The sequence below is a fragment of the Eptesicus fuscus genome, chromosome 14 (genome assembly GCF_027574615.1).
Source record: "Eptesicus fuscus isolate TK198812 chromosome 14, DD_ASM_mEF_20220401, whole genome shotgun sequence".
Lineage (NCBI taxonomy): Eukaryota > Metazoa > Chordata > Mammalia > Chiroptera > Vespertilionidae > Eptesicus > Eptesicus fuscus.
The window spans coordinates 16,432,573-16,449,331 of record NC_072486.1 but is presented as its reverse complement, the minus strand read 5'-3'; the positions used below and the strand labels follow the sequence as shown (position 1 = coordinate 16,449,331).

Here is a 16,759-nt window from a genome sequence, read left to right as displayed (position 1 = left end):
CTTCACCTGTCCTCCTTGTCCTTGCTCTGCCAGCTTTCGTGTCATTTGGGTGAGCTCTGTTTGGATCTTAATGCTAACTATTTTTGCTCTCTGGTCAGAGATAGCATAGCATCATAGCCATTAAATCACTCTTGCTTTTTGGCTCTCACCTCTGTATCTCTTCTCCAGTGCATAGGCTCAGTGGCTGCTGTCTGACACCCATACCACCTCTTTCCTCCCAGGAGCTGACATGGAACCATCTTCCTCGGTTTCAAACTCAAATTTTCTGCCCGTCTCCCTACCCAGGCCATGGTACTTTTCAGTTCTAAGCCTTAGCACATCCCTGTTGCCCATGGCACCCTCTCTTCCATTCTCCCCTTCTCCATTGTCCCCATTTCCTGAACTACTCTTGGTTAAGTCCTTGCTGCAATATCTTTTCTGAGATTTTTCTTGTTGTTCCCAGAAAGTCAGTTGCTACATCTCCTCCCAGACCTTTTCCAGTGGGAAGTTGTAGAATCCTGTTCCAATATGTGTTGCCTTCCATTATAGTGCTTATCACAGTGATTCTACGTAAGGAAATCCTTCTGTCTGAATATCACATAAGATCATATAAATAATATAATTTTAAACTGACAAGACAGAATGTTTAAGACAATAGTTTCTGTTGTTTTTTTAAAGGCAGGGTATGGAAATGAGACATCCAGGAAAAATCAGTACTAGTTATAGAGGAAAGACAAGAGTTAGGAGTCTGGGGGTGGAAAAGAAGCTTCTAAGGAGGATTTTTTTTAAATGTGCGTTTTCTTCTTTAAAAAAAAAAAAAAAAAGTAGCCAAGACAGAGGCAGAGGTTAAAAAAAAACACACCCACGATTGATCAGAATGTATGCTAGATATACAGATAGAAAGGTAGTGAGCAAGATATGTTTAAGAATCTTGATACCCAAGACTTGATGAAATCCCAAAGTAAGTAGGTGGCAGGATCAGAATTCTGTCGTCCATCTCACGTTCTTTCCTTTGGCATGGCACCCCTGAGTAGAGAAATCTTGATAAAAGAAAGTTGAAATTTAGGGGTGTCCTAAGGGAGGACAGGCAAATATTGCCCACAAATTGGGAGCTCCTGTTCCCTGGCGGACAGATGGTGCATGCGCCAGGCTGTGATCTCCAAAGTGGGACTGGGCCTGCAATGAAACAAGTGGAGGAGAAGGTGGACGAAAAGCCTGAAATGAGGCACTTAATGCAGAAGAGGTGATTTAAATTTGAGCATAGAACACAGGAAGGACAATAACAGAAAAGTATGGTAAGTTCCATTTGGAAGCAGGGAATGTGAACTGAAATATTTTAAATGGAGCCTGAAGGTCATTAGGAAGGTCAGACTTAGACATCTTGGCACCCAGATGAGGTTTGGATTTTGGACTTTCGTGTTGCTTTAGAAGTGCATTCTGGAACTTGACCCTTTCCCTCTTACCTTAGAGTTTCATCACCTGGACCTGACCAGACCTTTCTGAACCAGTGCCCCACCATGTTAAGTAGCCAGTAGGAATAGTTTCTTTGGTTCCAGCGTGTGGTTTTTGCCTTTGTAAGCTCTGGCTGTCTTTGTCTTCCCGGGGGCACAGGTTGGTTATCCCTCTGAATCTGTGTCTCCCAGATCCAGTTTGTTTTACATTCCAGATAAACTTCTAAACTGTTGGACAGCTTCGGACCTTTATTGGTGGACAGGCACATGGGAAAACTTGTCTCACTATGATCTATCTCACTGGCAACAGTTTAGGGGAAAGTTTTGATAGGCTACTATAGTTACTCAGAAATATTAGCAGACTTTTCTAGAGTCCCTGAGAAAATAATGGAGGTTGAGGGCTTAAATTGGACCTAGGGTAGTCAGAAGTAGATGAGAGATCATGTAAAGAACAAATAGAACTAACCTAGTAACTGATTAGTTTGGGAGTAAAGAAGGAAGTGAGAATGACTCTGAGTGTGGTGGTAAGCAGAGATAAGCAGAACACATTTAATACTGGGATACATTGAATTTGATTCACATATAACGAGAGATTAAAAATGTCCAGCATCCCAAAAGGATTCAGGCTGGGATTTATGAGAGATAAAGGCAAGAAATATACCTTTCAGGAGATGATAGTGGATGTCACAATATTAAGTGATTTTGACAAGAGAAAGAGACTAGGTATAAGGCCACAAACTTAGGTGAAATATTTGCAAATGTTTCACCATTCTTTTTATTTACCAAAATGGTGCTTGTCCTTCCATTGGGGGATAAAAACAAGGTTCAAGGCTGCATATTTTTTAGAGTATAACTAAATTCATTTTTTATGGTTTTTTTTTCGAGAATAAATTTGTGCTTCCGAATGTTTTTCAGAATCCTCAGTCAGTAGCAGTTCTCCTGGGTCGGGTCCCAGTTCCCCAAACAATGGCCCAACTGGAAATGTCACTGAAAATGAGACTTCGGTTTTGCCACCGACTCCTCATGCGGAGGTAAGACTCTTATTATTTTGGTTCTTCCAAAAGTTAGATCTTCCTCAATCAGCTCCTGAAAACAGTGTTGTTTCTGAATGGCAGATTAAGGCCACCTGTTCTTAGTGACTTTTCTTATAAATTTATAAAATGTGGAATTGAGTAAACTTGACCTTATTTACAATTTTGGACACAATCAGATTGGAAAATATTGAAATGTCATCCTTGTACACTCAACGATGCTGAGTATATGCTGCCCAGAAGTTGAGCAGCTCAGAAGTCCTTCTGCTTGGTTCTTGGTTTTGTTATGGGAGTAGACCTATCAGTAAGTATAAAAACAACCTCATGCAAACCTCAAAGAAGAACAGTATAGCAAGGTAGGTTTTATTCATTTGACCTACGGAGAAATAAAAAAAAATGGAATATTATAGTTGAAGAACAATGTAAAAATGTGCTCCACTGAGCAAACACTTATGAAGGACCTACTATGTGGCAGTCACTTTGCCTGGCAAGGGGGATATAAAGATAAATTAGGTATGGACTTTGTCCTTGAAGAATGAAATATTAAAGAAAATTGGTCTAAAATAACACACACTCATTTTTTGTGTGATTGTATCCAATCAAGTGTATTAACATTTGTTTTCCAATGAATGATTTATTGAAACCAGTGCTAATAAGAAAAGAGGAAAGTAAGTCAGGAGTCAGCAAGAATTTGTCTGTGCATTTTCTGTATTAGGCTAAGCAAAGGCAAAGGCCTAGAAATAGCTGCTCATATGGCATCAGCTGTGTTGAAGTTGCTGTCAATTGATTGACACTCTCAGTTTTTCTTTTCTGTCATTGTAATGCCTCCTTCCCATGCATTGCACTATGCAGGGAAAGCCGGTGCAGTAACTTCTCATTTATAACTGTGACATGCTTCTCCCCTTGTATTTTATAGAGTCATGGTAACTTGAGGCTGAAACAGACTGATCAAATATCTGATTCTTGGATCACCTGTATAGCTTTCCTGATATGTAATTAGGAAACTTCTACTAGAACACTTCTACGTACAGGGAGCTCACTTCACTGTCTCCCACGACAATTCTGTTGATTTGGGACAGTGAGCATGACTGACAGAAATGTCTTCTGTATCTTATGCCACAATCTGTGTCTCTAACACACACACTCACACACATGCACACAGATTTATAATAAATTACTTATAAATTATTTGACTAAAATATAATTGAAAGCAGAAACCCCGAGTGTATCCATGGAAGCAAAGGGCTGAAGCCAATGAGGTCACTTTTGCTCCTAGGACACATGTGTACTTGGATTTTAGTTTTCAAGGCCTCACAAAACTCAGGAGATAGAAAGAAAAGGCCAATACTAACCAAGGAGGATAATGTAATAGGAGACCCTCCAAACCCTAAGCTGGGACCCCAAAGGCCCATATCTATGCAACATCGACAACCCCACCCCCAGAGGTGTCCTGATGGGGACCACAGTGGTGCAGAATCTTTCCCTTAGAAATTGTAACCAAAGCTAGTCCTTGCATAGAGTTATAACCCAAATTTACAGAACCTCAAACTGTTAATTTGGTTTCAAATGCCCCAGATTTGGAGTTCCCCTGAGTTTCTGGAAAAAAGAAAACATAAATCCTTTCTAGGGAAATATACATTTATTCTAAGTTTCAAAAATGTCCCTCAATTTTCCGAGGAAAGTGAGTATATAGGTACTGTCTCGCTTGTAACCATTGTTTAGCTAATTGAAGAATAGCAATCTGGCCTCTACCTTCTCTCCAGGCCCTTCATCTGTTTCTTGTTTCTTACTATACTGTGGCTCTTCATTTCTTTTTTTGTTATCTTAACTAAAACATAATGCCTGATGTGGCCATAGATGTAAGTGGGATTTTTGGACTATGGGTTATAGGTATTGTATTTGTTAGTGCACTTATATCTTTAGAATTGGTCAGTTTTCAGCAACCCTTTAGTCCATTTACAGGAGAAGAACAACTTGGTAACAATTATTTCTTAAGAATGTTAGATTTCCATCCGTTGTCATTTTAAAGAATGTGATTCTCAGTAATAGCTGGAATACCGAAGGGTCCTAAAGGGTGTGGCTCTGGGTGAATTTGCCCTTGGAAAAAGAAAATGACACAGTAAACTACATTCGACAGCACGTGTGATTCTCAGAAATGCATTGTTAGTGCGAAAAGGTGCAGAAGAGCACTTCACAGCATGGCAGTATTTTATAGGTTCAGAAGCAGCAGCATGGCATTTTGATCAGGAAACCATATGCAGTAAAAGTATATTTTTAAAAGGCAAGGGAGTGATGAACACAAAAGTTAGCATGGCGGTTAACTCCCAGGAGGGAAGAAGGGGTTAGTGACATGGTCAGTTACTAAAGAGGAAGATACATATATTCATCCATTATAAACACCTATGTACGTGTAGTACTTTGTACCACATGAAGGAACAACCAAGAAATATTATATATTCATGAGACTGGAAATAAATGGAAAAGGTGAGATTATTCTCTTTCCTTCAAGCTTTTCATGATCCTATCTTTAAATTTCAAAATACGTACAGTGGAGAATGTAAAGGAAAGGAGTTTGCTTATATTATTGTAGTCTTTTTTTATATTCCTAAAAGGTCGACTGTCATAAATGTTTGTTTAGATGCCCAAGGATTTCAGCTAATTGTTGATCATATTCAGTCACTGGAAACTTTCCTTCCACCCGCATTGTTTAAAAAAAAACACAAAAAACCCACAAAAAATGAAAACAACAAAAACAAATAAAAACCAACCCAGAAGGAAATGTGATTTAGTGCAGTTTGAAAGAGTAGAGGTATTTCTTCAGGTCAGTGCCAGGACATTCACCTCCAGAGCTGGAAAGACTAGTTCAAAAGCAAGCAGTGACTTCCCCCATAATGAATTAATTGTGTGCCTGAACTATGAACCAAAAGGCCAGGTGGGCAGACCTTCCTACCCTGATGGGTAGCCTCTCCGTGGCCCAGAACAAGAAATTCCACCCTGATGGCTAACATGTGGTTTTCTGCTGCATTTACAGGGGTCGGTAATGTAATTCATACTGGAAAGGGGAGGAGACAGCACAAGGCAAGCTAAAACTCTCAGCCAATTAATGTCTTGGTTACACTGAAAGCTTCCACTGGAGCTGGGGAAAAGATGAACAAAATATTTTCAGTCAATTCTTGATTAACAATCCCTTTGAACTTAGTATGATTTTTAAAGACCTATTCTAAGATTAATAACAACGTATAATTTCATATCAACCAATGTTGGAGGTCTGAAAAATTAATAGCATTAATTACACTTTCAAAAATCAAGTGAGTTGCATACTTCCCCATTTACAAAATAGGCTTATTCTACCCTCTTTGCTTAAGTACCAGGGGTGAGTTTTTCTTTTAAAATAGTCTAACAGTGCACATGTGAATGAGTTCTTTATTCTGTGACCTGAGCGTAGAAAAGCATGTCACCTCATTCTTTCAGAGCCCATGTAAATGAAAGGGATTCTACTCCCTTCTGCTCCTTGGGAAGAAGGAAAGTAAGCCTGTTTCTCAGCCTGAATGTGAGGCTCAGACGGAAAGACAATTTTCTGTCTTGTAATTCACATGTGCTGCATAATTTAGATAAAGGTTAAGACACAGGCCGGAGGAGAATTTACTCAGAAGTACAGAATAAGGGAACAGAACAGCGAATTCATGAGGGTGGGTCTTCCATTCAGAAGGCTTCTTGGGAACCTAGTCTGGAAACCAGCTACTTTGTTGTCATTGGTTAAGTCCTTAAACTTGCCCTGGATCTCAGGTCGAGTGAAAGGTAGTGACACCCACCCCCACGGCTGGTTGGGCGGAATCCGTGTTTGCAGGGCAGGTGGTACATTGGAAGTGGGGGGCAAGTTCATTTCTTGTTGTTATCAGTACTGACGCCTAATAGGGAAAACTCATTAGCATGTTTGTCTTCCAGCCAGCACATCCCGTGTGCAAATGGGCCTCCATCTGCTCTGACCACTTCTGCTCCATTTCTTCTATTTCTTACATATGCTCAGTCCAAACTCAGATAGTTGGAGCTACTTCCTTTACTCGTTTGAACGCGTGGCTGGGGAGCTGAAACCTAAGGAGTTTCTATTTCCAACTCCAGTCAGAGATGTCTTTACCTATCTAGTTACTTTATTGTTAATACTGCGGGCTTGTGGGTTCAAATATGTTTCCACGAATCTCAACACCATTATTTTAGTTTCGTGGATTTATTTGATAGCTATTGTAACAGTAGCCAAGCAGCTGGTTTATTTCTAGTTGAACATTAGTGGCTGGCTCTGCTGTGCTATTTTTTAAATAATTTTTTCCACTAGATACAGACGATTTTTTTTAAAAAGGATTCTAATAATAAGGTTAAGTACTTTAAAGTCATCGGAAATGGCTGTTTTGCCCCAGTCTCACATGACTCATCTGCCTATAGCTTCATAATCTCGTTGTTGTGACATTTGTTGTAAATGTTATGCTCCCTGCTGAGTGGGTGTAGGGCCATGGTTTTAGATGGCAGCGCCTGAAAACCCGCTTTCTCCCCCTGGGGGAGAAGAGGTTGCTATGACAAATGAATCTTTTTCTAGGAATAACATGAGTCAACATTGTAAAGCAAGACCTTTTTAAATGCAAAGCAAGTCTTGTTAAATGATAATTCCTTTTTGGTCCCCAAACCATTTTATGGTAATATATTCTTCAGTCAAAATAAAAATTTAGAGATTTTTTTTTTTTTTTTTACTGCTTATTTCAATTTTCTCTCAGCTCTCTGAGAGAAGAAAATAAATACTATCTAGAAAAATAGTGTGAAAGACGTAGGCAAACATTGAAATATTAGGAGATTTGTTCGTTGTTAATGTGGTATCTTCTTTTTTAGATAGTCTAGATTTGGGGGTTGGGACCTTTTAAAGACAAAACAGACATCTTCATGGATGCTATTCTTTTCTGTGTTTTTAAATTTATCTTTATTGTAGAAAGTATTACACGTGCCCCCCCCCCCCCCATTAACCCCTTCCTTACCCCTTCCCCTGGCCTTCACAGCACTATTGTTGTGTCCATGGGTTATGCCTGGATGTTATTCTAATAGACACAGGTATTATCTGATAGACTAATCAGAGATGCCTCCATTGTAGGCTGCAGGATCTGATGTCCAAGGTAGGTAGGCAGCTGCCCAGAGTTAAAAGCCAGTGAGGGGTAGAGCTCAAATGCAAAACACTCAGCATATACTTCTCTTCACTAGGCCTGGCCATTTCTCAACAGGATTCTAGATAAGTACGTTCTTTTTCTAAAGCTCATGCATTTTGTAGGTCATTTTGAATGTGCAGTACTAGTAAATTGAAAATTCTCCATCCACTTTTGCTATGAGCTTCTTATTTACATAACCAGTGTTGTCAAGAGTCATCTGTTGACTTCTTTGCCTTATTTTCTGTTTATGTGTATTTCATTTATGTGGATTGCAGATATTATCCATAAGATAGGCTTCCGTTTACCATGCTGGTGAGGAAAGTAATTAAATTTTGAAGATCGTTATTAAAATGTGAGGAGACCTCCCCTGCCCCGACACCTGGCTCAGTCATATCCCTCTTCTTGGGATCATGCTCTTTGTGGTGAAATGCTCGTTACCCATCAAAGCCTGGTTTAAAACCGACACCCTGCTCTGTGCCACTTCAGCCTTCAACCCTGCTCCCGCCATAGCAATGCTTACAGGTCATTAGCATTAGTTCTCCACGTCTCCGTGCACCTGAAGAGCATGTGAACTTAGGTGGTATAGGACCGTGGTCGGCAAACTGAGGCTCATGAGCCACATGCGGCTCTTTGGCCCCTTGAGTGTGGCTCTTCCACAAAATACCACAGCCTGGGCGAGTCTATTTTGAAGAAGTGGCATTAGAAGAAGTTTAAGTTAAAAAAATTTGGCTCTCAAAAGACATTTCAATCGTTGTACTGTTGATATTTGGCTCTGTTGACTCATGAGTTTGCCGACCACTGGTATAGGACATCTAGGTGATATAGAACATCTTTGTATGCCCACCGCCTGTACCACACTATTCATCTAATTGTTACTCGTTAATTGCTTTGTGACTGTTAAGTGATATCCCCATAGATTTTTAATGTTTTCACTCGGTCCAACTGCAGCAAGCATTTCTGGTCCTGAAATTATTTTAGATGAAAACCATCGTCCCCACATTCTAAGATGTGAAACACTGGCTTCTTAGCACAGCACTGATTTAAAGGCTGGATCTGTTTCAAAACTACTTGCTGGAAAAATCCTGGTTTTGCCTGAAAACGCTTGTGAGCTCAGCACAGAGCTAAGCTGGGGTAACCATCCAGCCTCACAAGAATCCTGGGCAGGATCCTTCATTGTTTGCGTGTAACGGCACCTCTCGCCACCTGTCTTCCTGGCGTTCCAGTGCGTCTGCCCTCGGAGCCGTGCAGATTACAGCTCCAGGTTCTTATTAAGATCCATGAACCTGGAACTGATAGACTGCTCCCATCAAAAGGCCAAATTGAGGAGAGTTATAATTAAAGAAGATCATTTGGGGAAAGCTTTTTCAGGTCTGTTAAGTCATTTGCAATGTTAGCCATTGGAAGTCGTCGACACAGATGCTCTGCCTGCTTCCTTATCTGTAATCAAAGGGGAAAAACAGAGTCACATCCTAGTCCCTGAAGTTCACCGTCTCTGTGGGCAGAACTGGCAAGCGCCAGCTCGCCCTAGTGAACTCGGGAGACTTGCATCCGTAACGTCACCAGGTCTTCTGCTTCCTTCTCACGGCCACGTCAGCTGGACACTTTTATTCTTTTCCATAAGCCTCGGGCCTGAGTTTGCTTCCTTTCCTTCTCTAAAGTCTCCCTCTTCTCCATACTATTTTTTTTTTTACCAGTTTCCTTATCCTTCAATACTGCTGCAGAGTGGTGGATAGCTTGTACAAAAAGTCACGTCGCCTGGATCAGTTCTAAAGTTTGATTACCAATCCCACTAGAGACCAGAATTGGGGAGATCACTCAGTTTCTTCGTCTATAACATGAGCACAATAGTAGCTGGAGAATGTCTCAGAAAAAAATAGCTTATCAGCCAAAAAACCCCTGGCACAGGGCTTGGCACGTGCTAGGTGCTCAGAATCAATACACTACGGTAGGAAATGGACACACTCCAAGTTTGATGTGAAACTACAGGGGTCTGAAATCCCGTAGTAAGAGTATTCCCAAATTCGTTCCCCTTAGCGTACGGAGCCAGCGTGCCACTTCCATCATTCCCTCTGAGAAGAACACTTTTCCACTTTACTTTTGCATCCTGGGATGCACGGGAGGGTATCACAGACGTTCTATCTGGGGAACAAAGATAACCGCCTTGTGAGGTCTGTGATATATTTTGCTGCCCTTCCCATGGTGCACATTAAGTCTTAGTGCTGTGGGGAGCAGATAGGACCTTGAGTGAATATTATACATCATTCTACATCATTTTCCATGTTTATTTATCTTGTATGAATACAGATAACAGTTTATTATAAACTAGGGTCCCAGTGCATGAATTTGTGCACCTTGAAAGGAACTGTGGGCCCACAGGGGCAGGTCTCGGCCCATTCTCCATGCCCCTGCCCAGCCCCTCCCATCGCAGCCCCCACTCTGATGGCACATCAGTGGGTGTGAGCAGTGGCTGCTGCCCTGATCACCCCTCAGGAGCAGGGGGAGGTGGAGAAGCCCTCAGGGGAGATCAGGGCTGGCAGCTGCCGCTCACACCCGCTGATGGCGCCAAGTGATTGGGACCAGCACCTGGCGCTGGCAGCAGGTGCAAGCACCAGGCAGGACTGCAGCTCACAGGAGCAAAGATTTTCAGTAACTTCCAGGGACTCGCCCCAATGACAGCAACTGGCGCCCCGCCTTGGTCTGGCGCCCCTGTTCACCTGCTCCACCATCCCGCCACGGCCAACGCCCGCCATGTTCTGCACTGTGCGGCCTGCTGCCCACACCTGCCATGTTCTGCGTGTGCCCCCTGGTGGTCAGAGCACATTATAGCAACCAGTTGTTTGGCTGTTCCTGCTGTTTGGTCTATTTGCCTATCAGATTTATATATATATAGATTACCTCATGCTGTCAGTGAGCTAGTTAACATTTTAACTTCTTCATACATTCTTTCTGTTCTTGTTCAGGTATCTACTTTATACTTAAAAATTTATGTTAAAAGAATATTAGTGTAAGCACAATAGCAGCTTACGGTTTTAATTAGAGCAAATACACAACTCATAACCCCTAAAATAAAATTGCAATCTTGCACATTGCAATGAGGAACTCCTTTCCAACCATCTTCATGCAGTAGCATCTTAGACAACCTTGAAGAAAGGTTACATATAAAGCCAACATGATGTTAAAAGTTTCAGTCTACCTCTAGATTTTCATGCACAAACATCTGATTTGTTCCTTAGAGAAAAAACCCACAAAAACAAAATTGAAGTTAGCTTGGAATTTCAAGTTGGAATGAGAAAAATCTACATTTAACCTTCTGCCTTTATGATCCTGAGGCTCTGACTCATCTCCAAACAAACGCCGGGTGGAGGTGATGTTTTGGAATAACATCCTGTGTTTTGGTGGCGCATCACTCTTCAGTGACAGTCTGAGGTCGCATTGTATGAGCACATGATATTCCCCCCAGTTAATTGATATCCCAGGTTTGTCCAGGGGAAAATCTACAGCTCCCCCAAACATGCTTGACAAGTTATTATATTTACTTTAGTCAAAGCCCGTGTGTGCAATATCCCTCTTGGAGGTGGTCTATTATTGGAGTCCCATATGCTTTTTGTTTGGGAAGAAAGCAGTCACTGTGTCATACTGTTACATGGAGTATTCTTTTTCAGGGATGTTGTTCCCTTGGGGACCATATCAGGCCAGAGTTCCTTAGTCTAATAAGACCTTTGTAACTCTTTTTGTATAAGAGTTCTGGGAGGGAGGCAAGAATTAAACAGAAAATGTAATTCAAGCAACCATATTAGGCCACATGTGGGAAAACATGACTCTGAGTATTGTATTGAAAAAAGGTATTTGTTGTAAAAAAAAGGAGTGAGATGCCAAAATGTGCAGCATATTTCAGTGAAAATGAAGGCTATTGTGGTACAGGGAATTAATAACACTTTAACATTGACTTTCATTTCTAAATATGAATGATCAAAAAAGCATCACACAGTTGTCTATTCACAAATTTTATATTAAAAATGATTAATTATTATGGAAGTCCTTTATAGTGATATTTAATCTAAGATTTCCTTGTGTGAGCTTTCCCATCAGTACAATGATGTTTAACTCATATAAAGATAATGATTTTATATACATATGTATGTATATATCACTCAGTAATACAAAAAAGTATATATACTCATAAGAATTATTCAGTTTCATTGTTGTACTTTACTGATTGATGACACTGATTTTTATCCGTGAGGCTAGAATTATAACAATGAATTTTGCGAAATGACCACGGAAGCCCTTTCTTCAGATTTTGTAATTATGTCTGAGGATTTCAATTTTTAAAAAAAATCCTCACCTGAGGACTGAAGATATTTTTTAAAATATATTTTTATTGATTTCAGAGAGGAAGGGAGTGGGAAAGAGAGATAGAAACATCAATGATGAGAGACAATCATTGATTGGCTGCCTCCTGCACGTCCCCTACTGAGAATCAAGCCCACAACCCGGGCATGTGTCCTTGACTGGAATCAAACCCTGGGCCCTTCCGTCCTCAGGCCAATGCTCTATCCACTGAGCCAACCAACCAGCTAGGGCTGATTTAATTTTTACTTATAACGTTTGGATACAGAAATCATAAAATAAATAATCAAAATACTTAAAATGACTTTGACTAAATGTGATAAAATAAAACTATTGTCTGAAATCTAAACATTCCATAGTAAACTATATGGTATTGTAATCTTTTAAGACTCCTCTTTTCATTTTTTTCCCCTTTTTCTTTTCTTTATAGCAAATGGTTTCACAGCAACGCATTCTGATTCACGAAGATTCCATGAACCTGCTAAGTCTTTATACCTCTCCCTCTTTACCCAATATCACCTTGGGACTGCCAGCAGTACCAACCCAGCTCAATGTAAGTCGCCACTCAGAGCAGCCTAGTGCAGCCCTAGTGATGCTGTCACAGGGGGGCTCTCGTATATTTAGTATATTTAGAATATTTAGATTAGACTTCAGGGAAACTTGGTAGAGGCCATTATCCTTCCCTGTTTACTGAGTCCTTCAAAGATGTCCGGTTGAATTTCAAATTACAGAATTATACTGCTTTGCATAATAATATATAAAAATAACAACTAACATTTGTATAATGGTTCTTAGCCTTTCAAAAAAAAAAAAAAGCAGCACTTCCCAGTTATTTCATTAGCTCCACACGACCATCCCATGAAACAGAGATTATAAGCCACATTTTTACAAAAGAAGAAGCTGAAACTAGTAATGTTTAAAAGTCCAAGATCACGGAGCCACTAAGCAGCAGGCCTGGCACTCGGCCCGGCCAGTGCTGAGAGGTGTAGCTTCTGTCTAAAGCACAGCACATATGTTTATGGAATTTATTTTTTGGTGAATGACTTTATTTTGAGAATTTATGTTACTGACTCTATCATACGGAAGAATACGTATCTGGAAAACCTCTTTAAGAACAATATTAAATTCTTCCCAGGAGACTTAAAGCGAAAAAATTACTTTAAAAGTCCTGACAACTGAAATAGAATCTTTTGGAGGTAATTGTCCAACTCGTAGAAGACAACAATAATCATTTTATACACATTCCCTAAAATAATGTAAATTTTTGTCATTGTAAAAGATTTGTAAGCTTTACGTAGAATAATTCATCTGTGAAATGTATGAAAATTAAATTAACTGTGCTTATGCAAAGGTGATATGTTAAGTTTAAAGAGAAATTTGTTCTAACCATTGGCACCAATTTTGCCAATCTTCAGAAGCAAGTCTTTCACTGCATGCCGCTTGTCAAAATTCACATCTTTTATAATATTCCCAGATCAGGATAATATAAAGAGTGGACCATTTTGTGACCTAATTTGTTTTCAGGATATAAGACCTGTTTATGGGATGCTAATTTATGTACAAGCACACCTATAGTGACATTATAAAATGACACATTTGATGATTGGGTTCAGTACCTATTTTAAAAGCAGTTTAAGGTGCACCTTATATATTTGGTATTTTTAATAGAGTGGGATGTTGCCTTATGTGATACAGTCACTTATACTAGTGAGGAGAAAACAAAATTTGGATGCTGTTATATATCTAGGGACTGGAGAAGAAAAATGTAGAAATACCAAATTCAGTTACACTCTTGGAATTCCACGTGAAGCATTTATAAACAATTGGGCCTAGCAAAAATAAAAAAGGAATTAGGGATGAAACAAAACATAAATATGCAAGGATATTTTCAAATCTTCACTTACTAAAAATTATTTTTCTCCTATTCCTGTTTTTCCTGTCTCTTCCAATGATAAGCAAATACTGACACAAAAACTTACGACACATGAATAAGCATTTTATATCCACTCCTCTTTGCAGGCTCGACGTCAGTCCTATCAGCTAACACAAACATACACCACTTTTAATGTGGTCAGGGGGAATTTTTTTCTCAAAGGACCCAGTACGAAAGCCAGACCATTTAATGTTTTGATGGTAATACAATTTGGTGCCGTTGGATGAGTAAACCAGTGCGGTTTGGATTGAAGTTTCATTTTTCTTTGCTTCCATTTTGGTGTGGATGAGGCCATCACAATTAATTTTTCAAGCTTAGCAAGGCTTTGGCAAAGGGACCTCTAATATTCCATTTCCCCACTGAGTAGTGGGAAATTTTTAAGGAAAAGAGGCCAGGAGAAGGAATCACTTCTAGATTAAACATTGCGTTGACTTGCTGTGTGACTAAGACAAACCATTTACCTCTTGGTCCTTTAATTTCTCCATCACTGAAAATTGCTTTGCTTCCCTGGTGCACAGCAATTTTGAAAGATGAAACATGAGTTTTGAAAAGAAACATGCCACATAATTTTGAGGCATTACACTTCTGCTTTTGTAATACCCACATGACCACCATTCATTAAATTATTTGACTAGGATAATTCATTATTACTATTGATGATATAATTATTATTGCCTTATTACTGTTATCATACATTTCAAGTTCTTAATAGTGTTTTTATTTGATATAATTCCACTTGTAGTTTATTTTATTAAATGAAAGTATCTGGAGTGTCATTTTCAATATTTAGAGATTTGGGGATCTGTTATGAATTAATATAAAATACATGTTTAAATCAGATTCCTGCATGTTTTGTATAACCTCTCATTGAGTTATCTGAAGAATTTTATTTTAAAAATTAAATATTGGAAACTTACAGCTCTGTGAACTTATTAGAGGATGAGTAGAGAAAGGACCAATTGTCCCTTCTCCTTGAGACTCCAAAATCGCAGACCATTTTATCTCTAGCTTCTTAATGGCTGTGATGTGTCCTTAGGTTAGAAATTTCAATAAATTTTACTTTTACAACATACCTTATACTTAATCAGTATATTAAACTATTTTAGAAATAAACTTCCTAGTTATTAAGCCTTAAATTAGCATCATTTTTAAAAAATATTTTTTTATTGATTTCAGAGAGGAAGGGAGAGAGAGATAGAAACACCAATGATGAGAGAGAATCATTGATTGGCTACCTCTTGCAAGCCCCCTACTAGGGATTGAACCCACAACCCGGTCATGTGCCCTGACTGGGAATCAAACCGTATCTTCCTGGTTCATAGATCAACGCTCAACCACTGAGCCACACCCTCCAGGCAGCATCATTTTTAATGTTAAAGGTATTTTTAACCCTTTGCACTCGCTTGCTTTTTTCTCGATTCCTTTATTCTAATGCTAACCTTGTCGAGTCACACTCGACATCCGAGTGCACAAGGTTAAGTTCAGAACAATGATACCCAATACTCAATTGTCTCCAATGCTTCCACTCTACGTTTATGTCTCTTGTGTCAATTCAATTAGTTTAAAAGACATGGCTGTTATCCATTTTCCCTACTGAGCCATAGGTAAGATGGGGTTTTGTTTTTGTTTTTTTTTTTTGGGGGGGAGGGAAGAGTGCCATAGGGTATGGAATAAAAAACTAATGATGTACAGACCTAATGAGCCAGCTGGACGAAAGAGGATTCGCATCTTTATTATTTCCCGACACAGGCTTCGAATTCACTCAAAGAAAAACAGAAGTGTGAGGCCCAGACGCTTAGGCCAGGCGTTCCGCTGCCCGGGCAGTATGGGGGCAGCGTCCCCGTGTCTTCCAGCCATCCCCATGTCGCTCTGGAGGGAAAGCCCAACAGCAGCCACCAGGCTCTCCTGCAGCATTTACTCCTGAAAGAACAAATGCGACAGCAAAAGCTTCTTGTGGCTGGTAATTACCAGGGGCGCCGTTTGGAGATCATGTGGGGGCTTTTATTTTATCAGCGGTGCAAGGTGATGTCTTCTTAACTCAAGACACTGAAAAGATGTACCATTTTCCAAGGTCTCCCTGCTACCTGGCACTGTGGGAAAGGCTATCATCCTTAGTTACCCCTCTAGCTCCATGAAAAAAACAAAAACACACACAAAAATATTGACCTTATTTAACCTTCACATACCAGAGTGGAGTAGGGGTGAGTCCTTGGTCAGATGCATGCCTGTTCAACGCTTTGGCACTTCTGCCTTCACCCCATCCAACCCAGTTTTCTTCCTGTGTATCCTGTATATCTGTTTTCTGTAGATTCTTGTGTTTTCTTAAGCAAAACTGTGTATGCGTACATGATTATATATGTTTTTTTTTTTCAGGTGGAGTTCCCTTACATCCTCATTCTCCATTGGCAACAAAAGAGAGAATTTCACCTGGCATTAGAGGTACCCACAAATTGCCCCGTCACAGACCCCTGAATCGAACCCAGTCTGCACCGTTGCCTCAGAGCACATTGGCTCAGCTGGTCATCCAGCAGCAACACCAGCAATTCTTGGAGAAGCAGAAGCAATACCAGCAACAGATCCACATGAATAAAGTAAGCCCCCAAGTCAAAGTGTCAGAACCGCCATTGTGGACATTGGGGTTCTCTTCCCTGATCTGTGCATTCAAGGGGTGGATATCGGTATATGTCACAGTTCAAAGGAGATTGCCTTCTGGGCTCAAGGATACCATAACGCTATCAGGTTTTTCAACATCTTTGCATTCATGAAGTAGTTGCAGCAATTGTGAGATTATAGGTGAGCAAGGTCTTTTATGGCTGAGCACCTGTGTTAATC

The 16,759-nt window shown here is 40.0% G+C and overlaps 1 protein-coding gene across 9 annotated transcripts in view; it reads left to right on the top strand.

The window, feature by feature from the left end:
* The window catches only part of HDAC9 (histone deacetylase 9), a 379,234-nt gene that overhangs the window by 30,214 nt on the left and 332,261 nt on the right, over positions 1–16,759 (top strand). For all 9 annotated transcript variants that reach the window (XM_008148368.3, XM_028156068.2, XM_028156053.2 and 6 more), the window contains 4 exons: positions 2,346–2,461; positions 12,425–12,547; positions 15,677–15,887; positions 16,301–16,518. In XM_008148368.3, the coding sequence (XP_008146590.2) occupies positions 2,346–2,461; positions 12,425–12,547; positions 15,677–15,887; positions 16,301–16,518 (668 nt within the window). The remainder of the gene's footprint in view (positions 1–2,345; positions 2,462–12,424; positions 12,548–15,676; positions 15,888–16,300; positions 16,519–16,759) is intronic.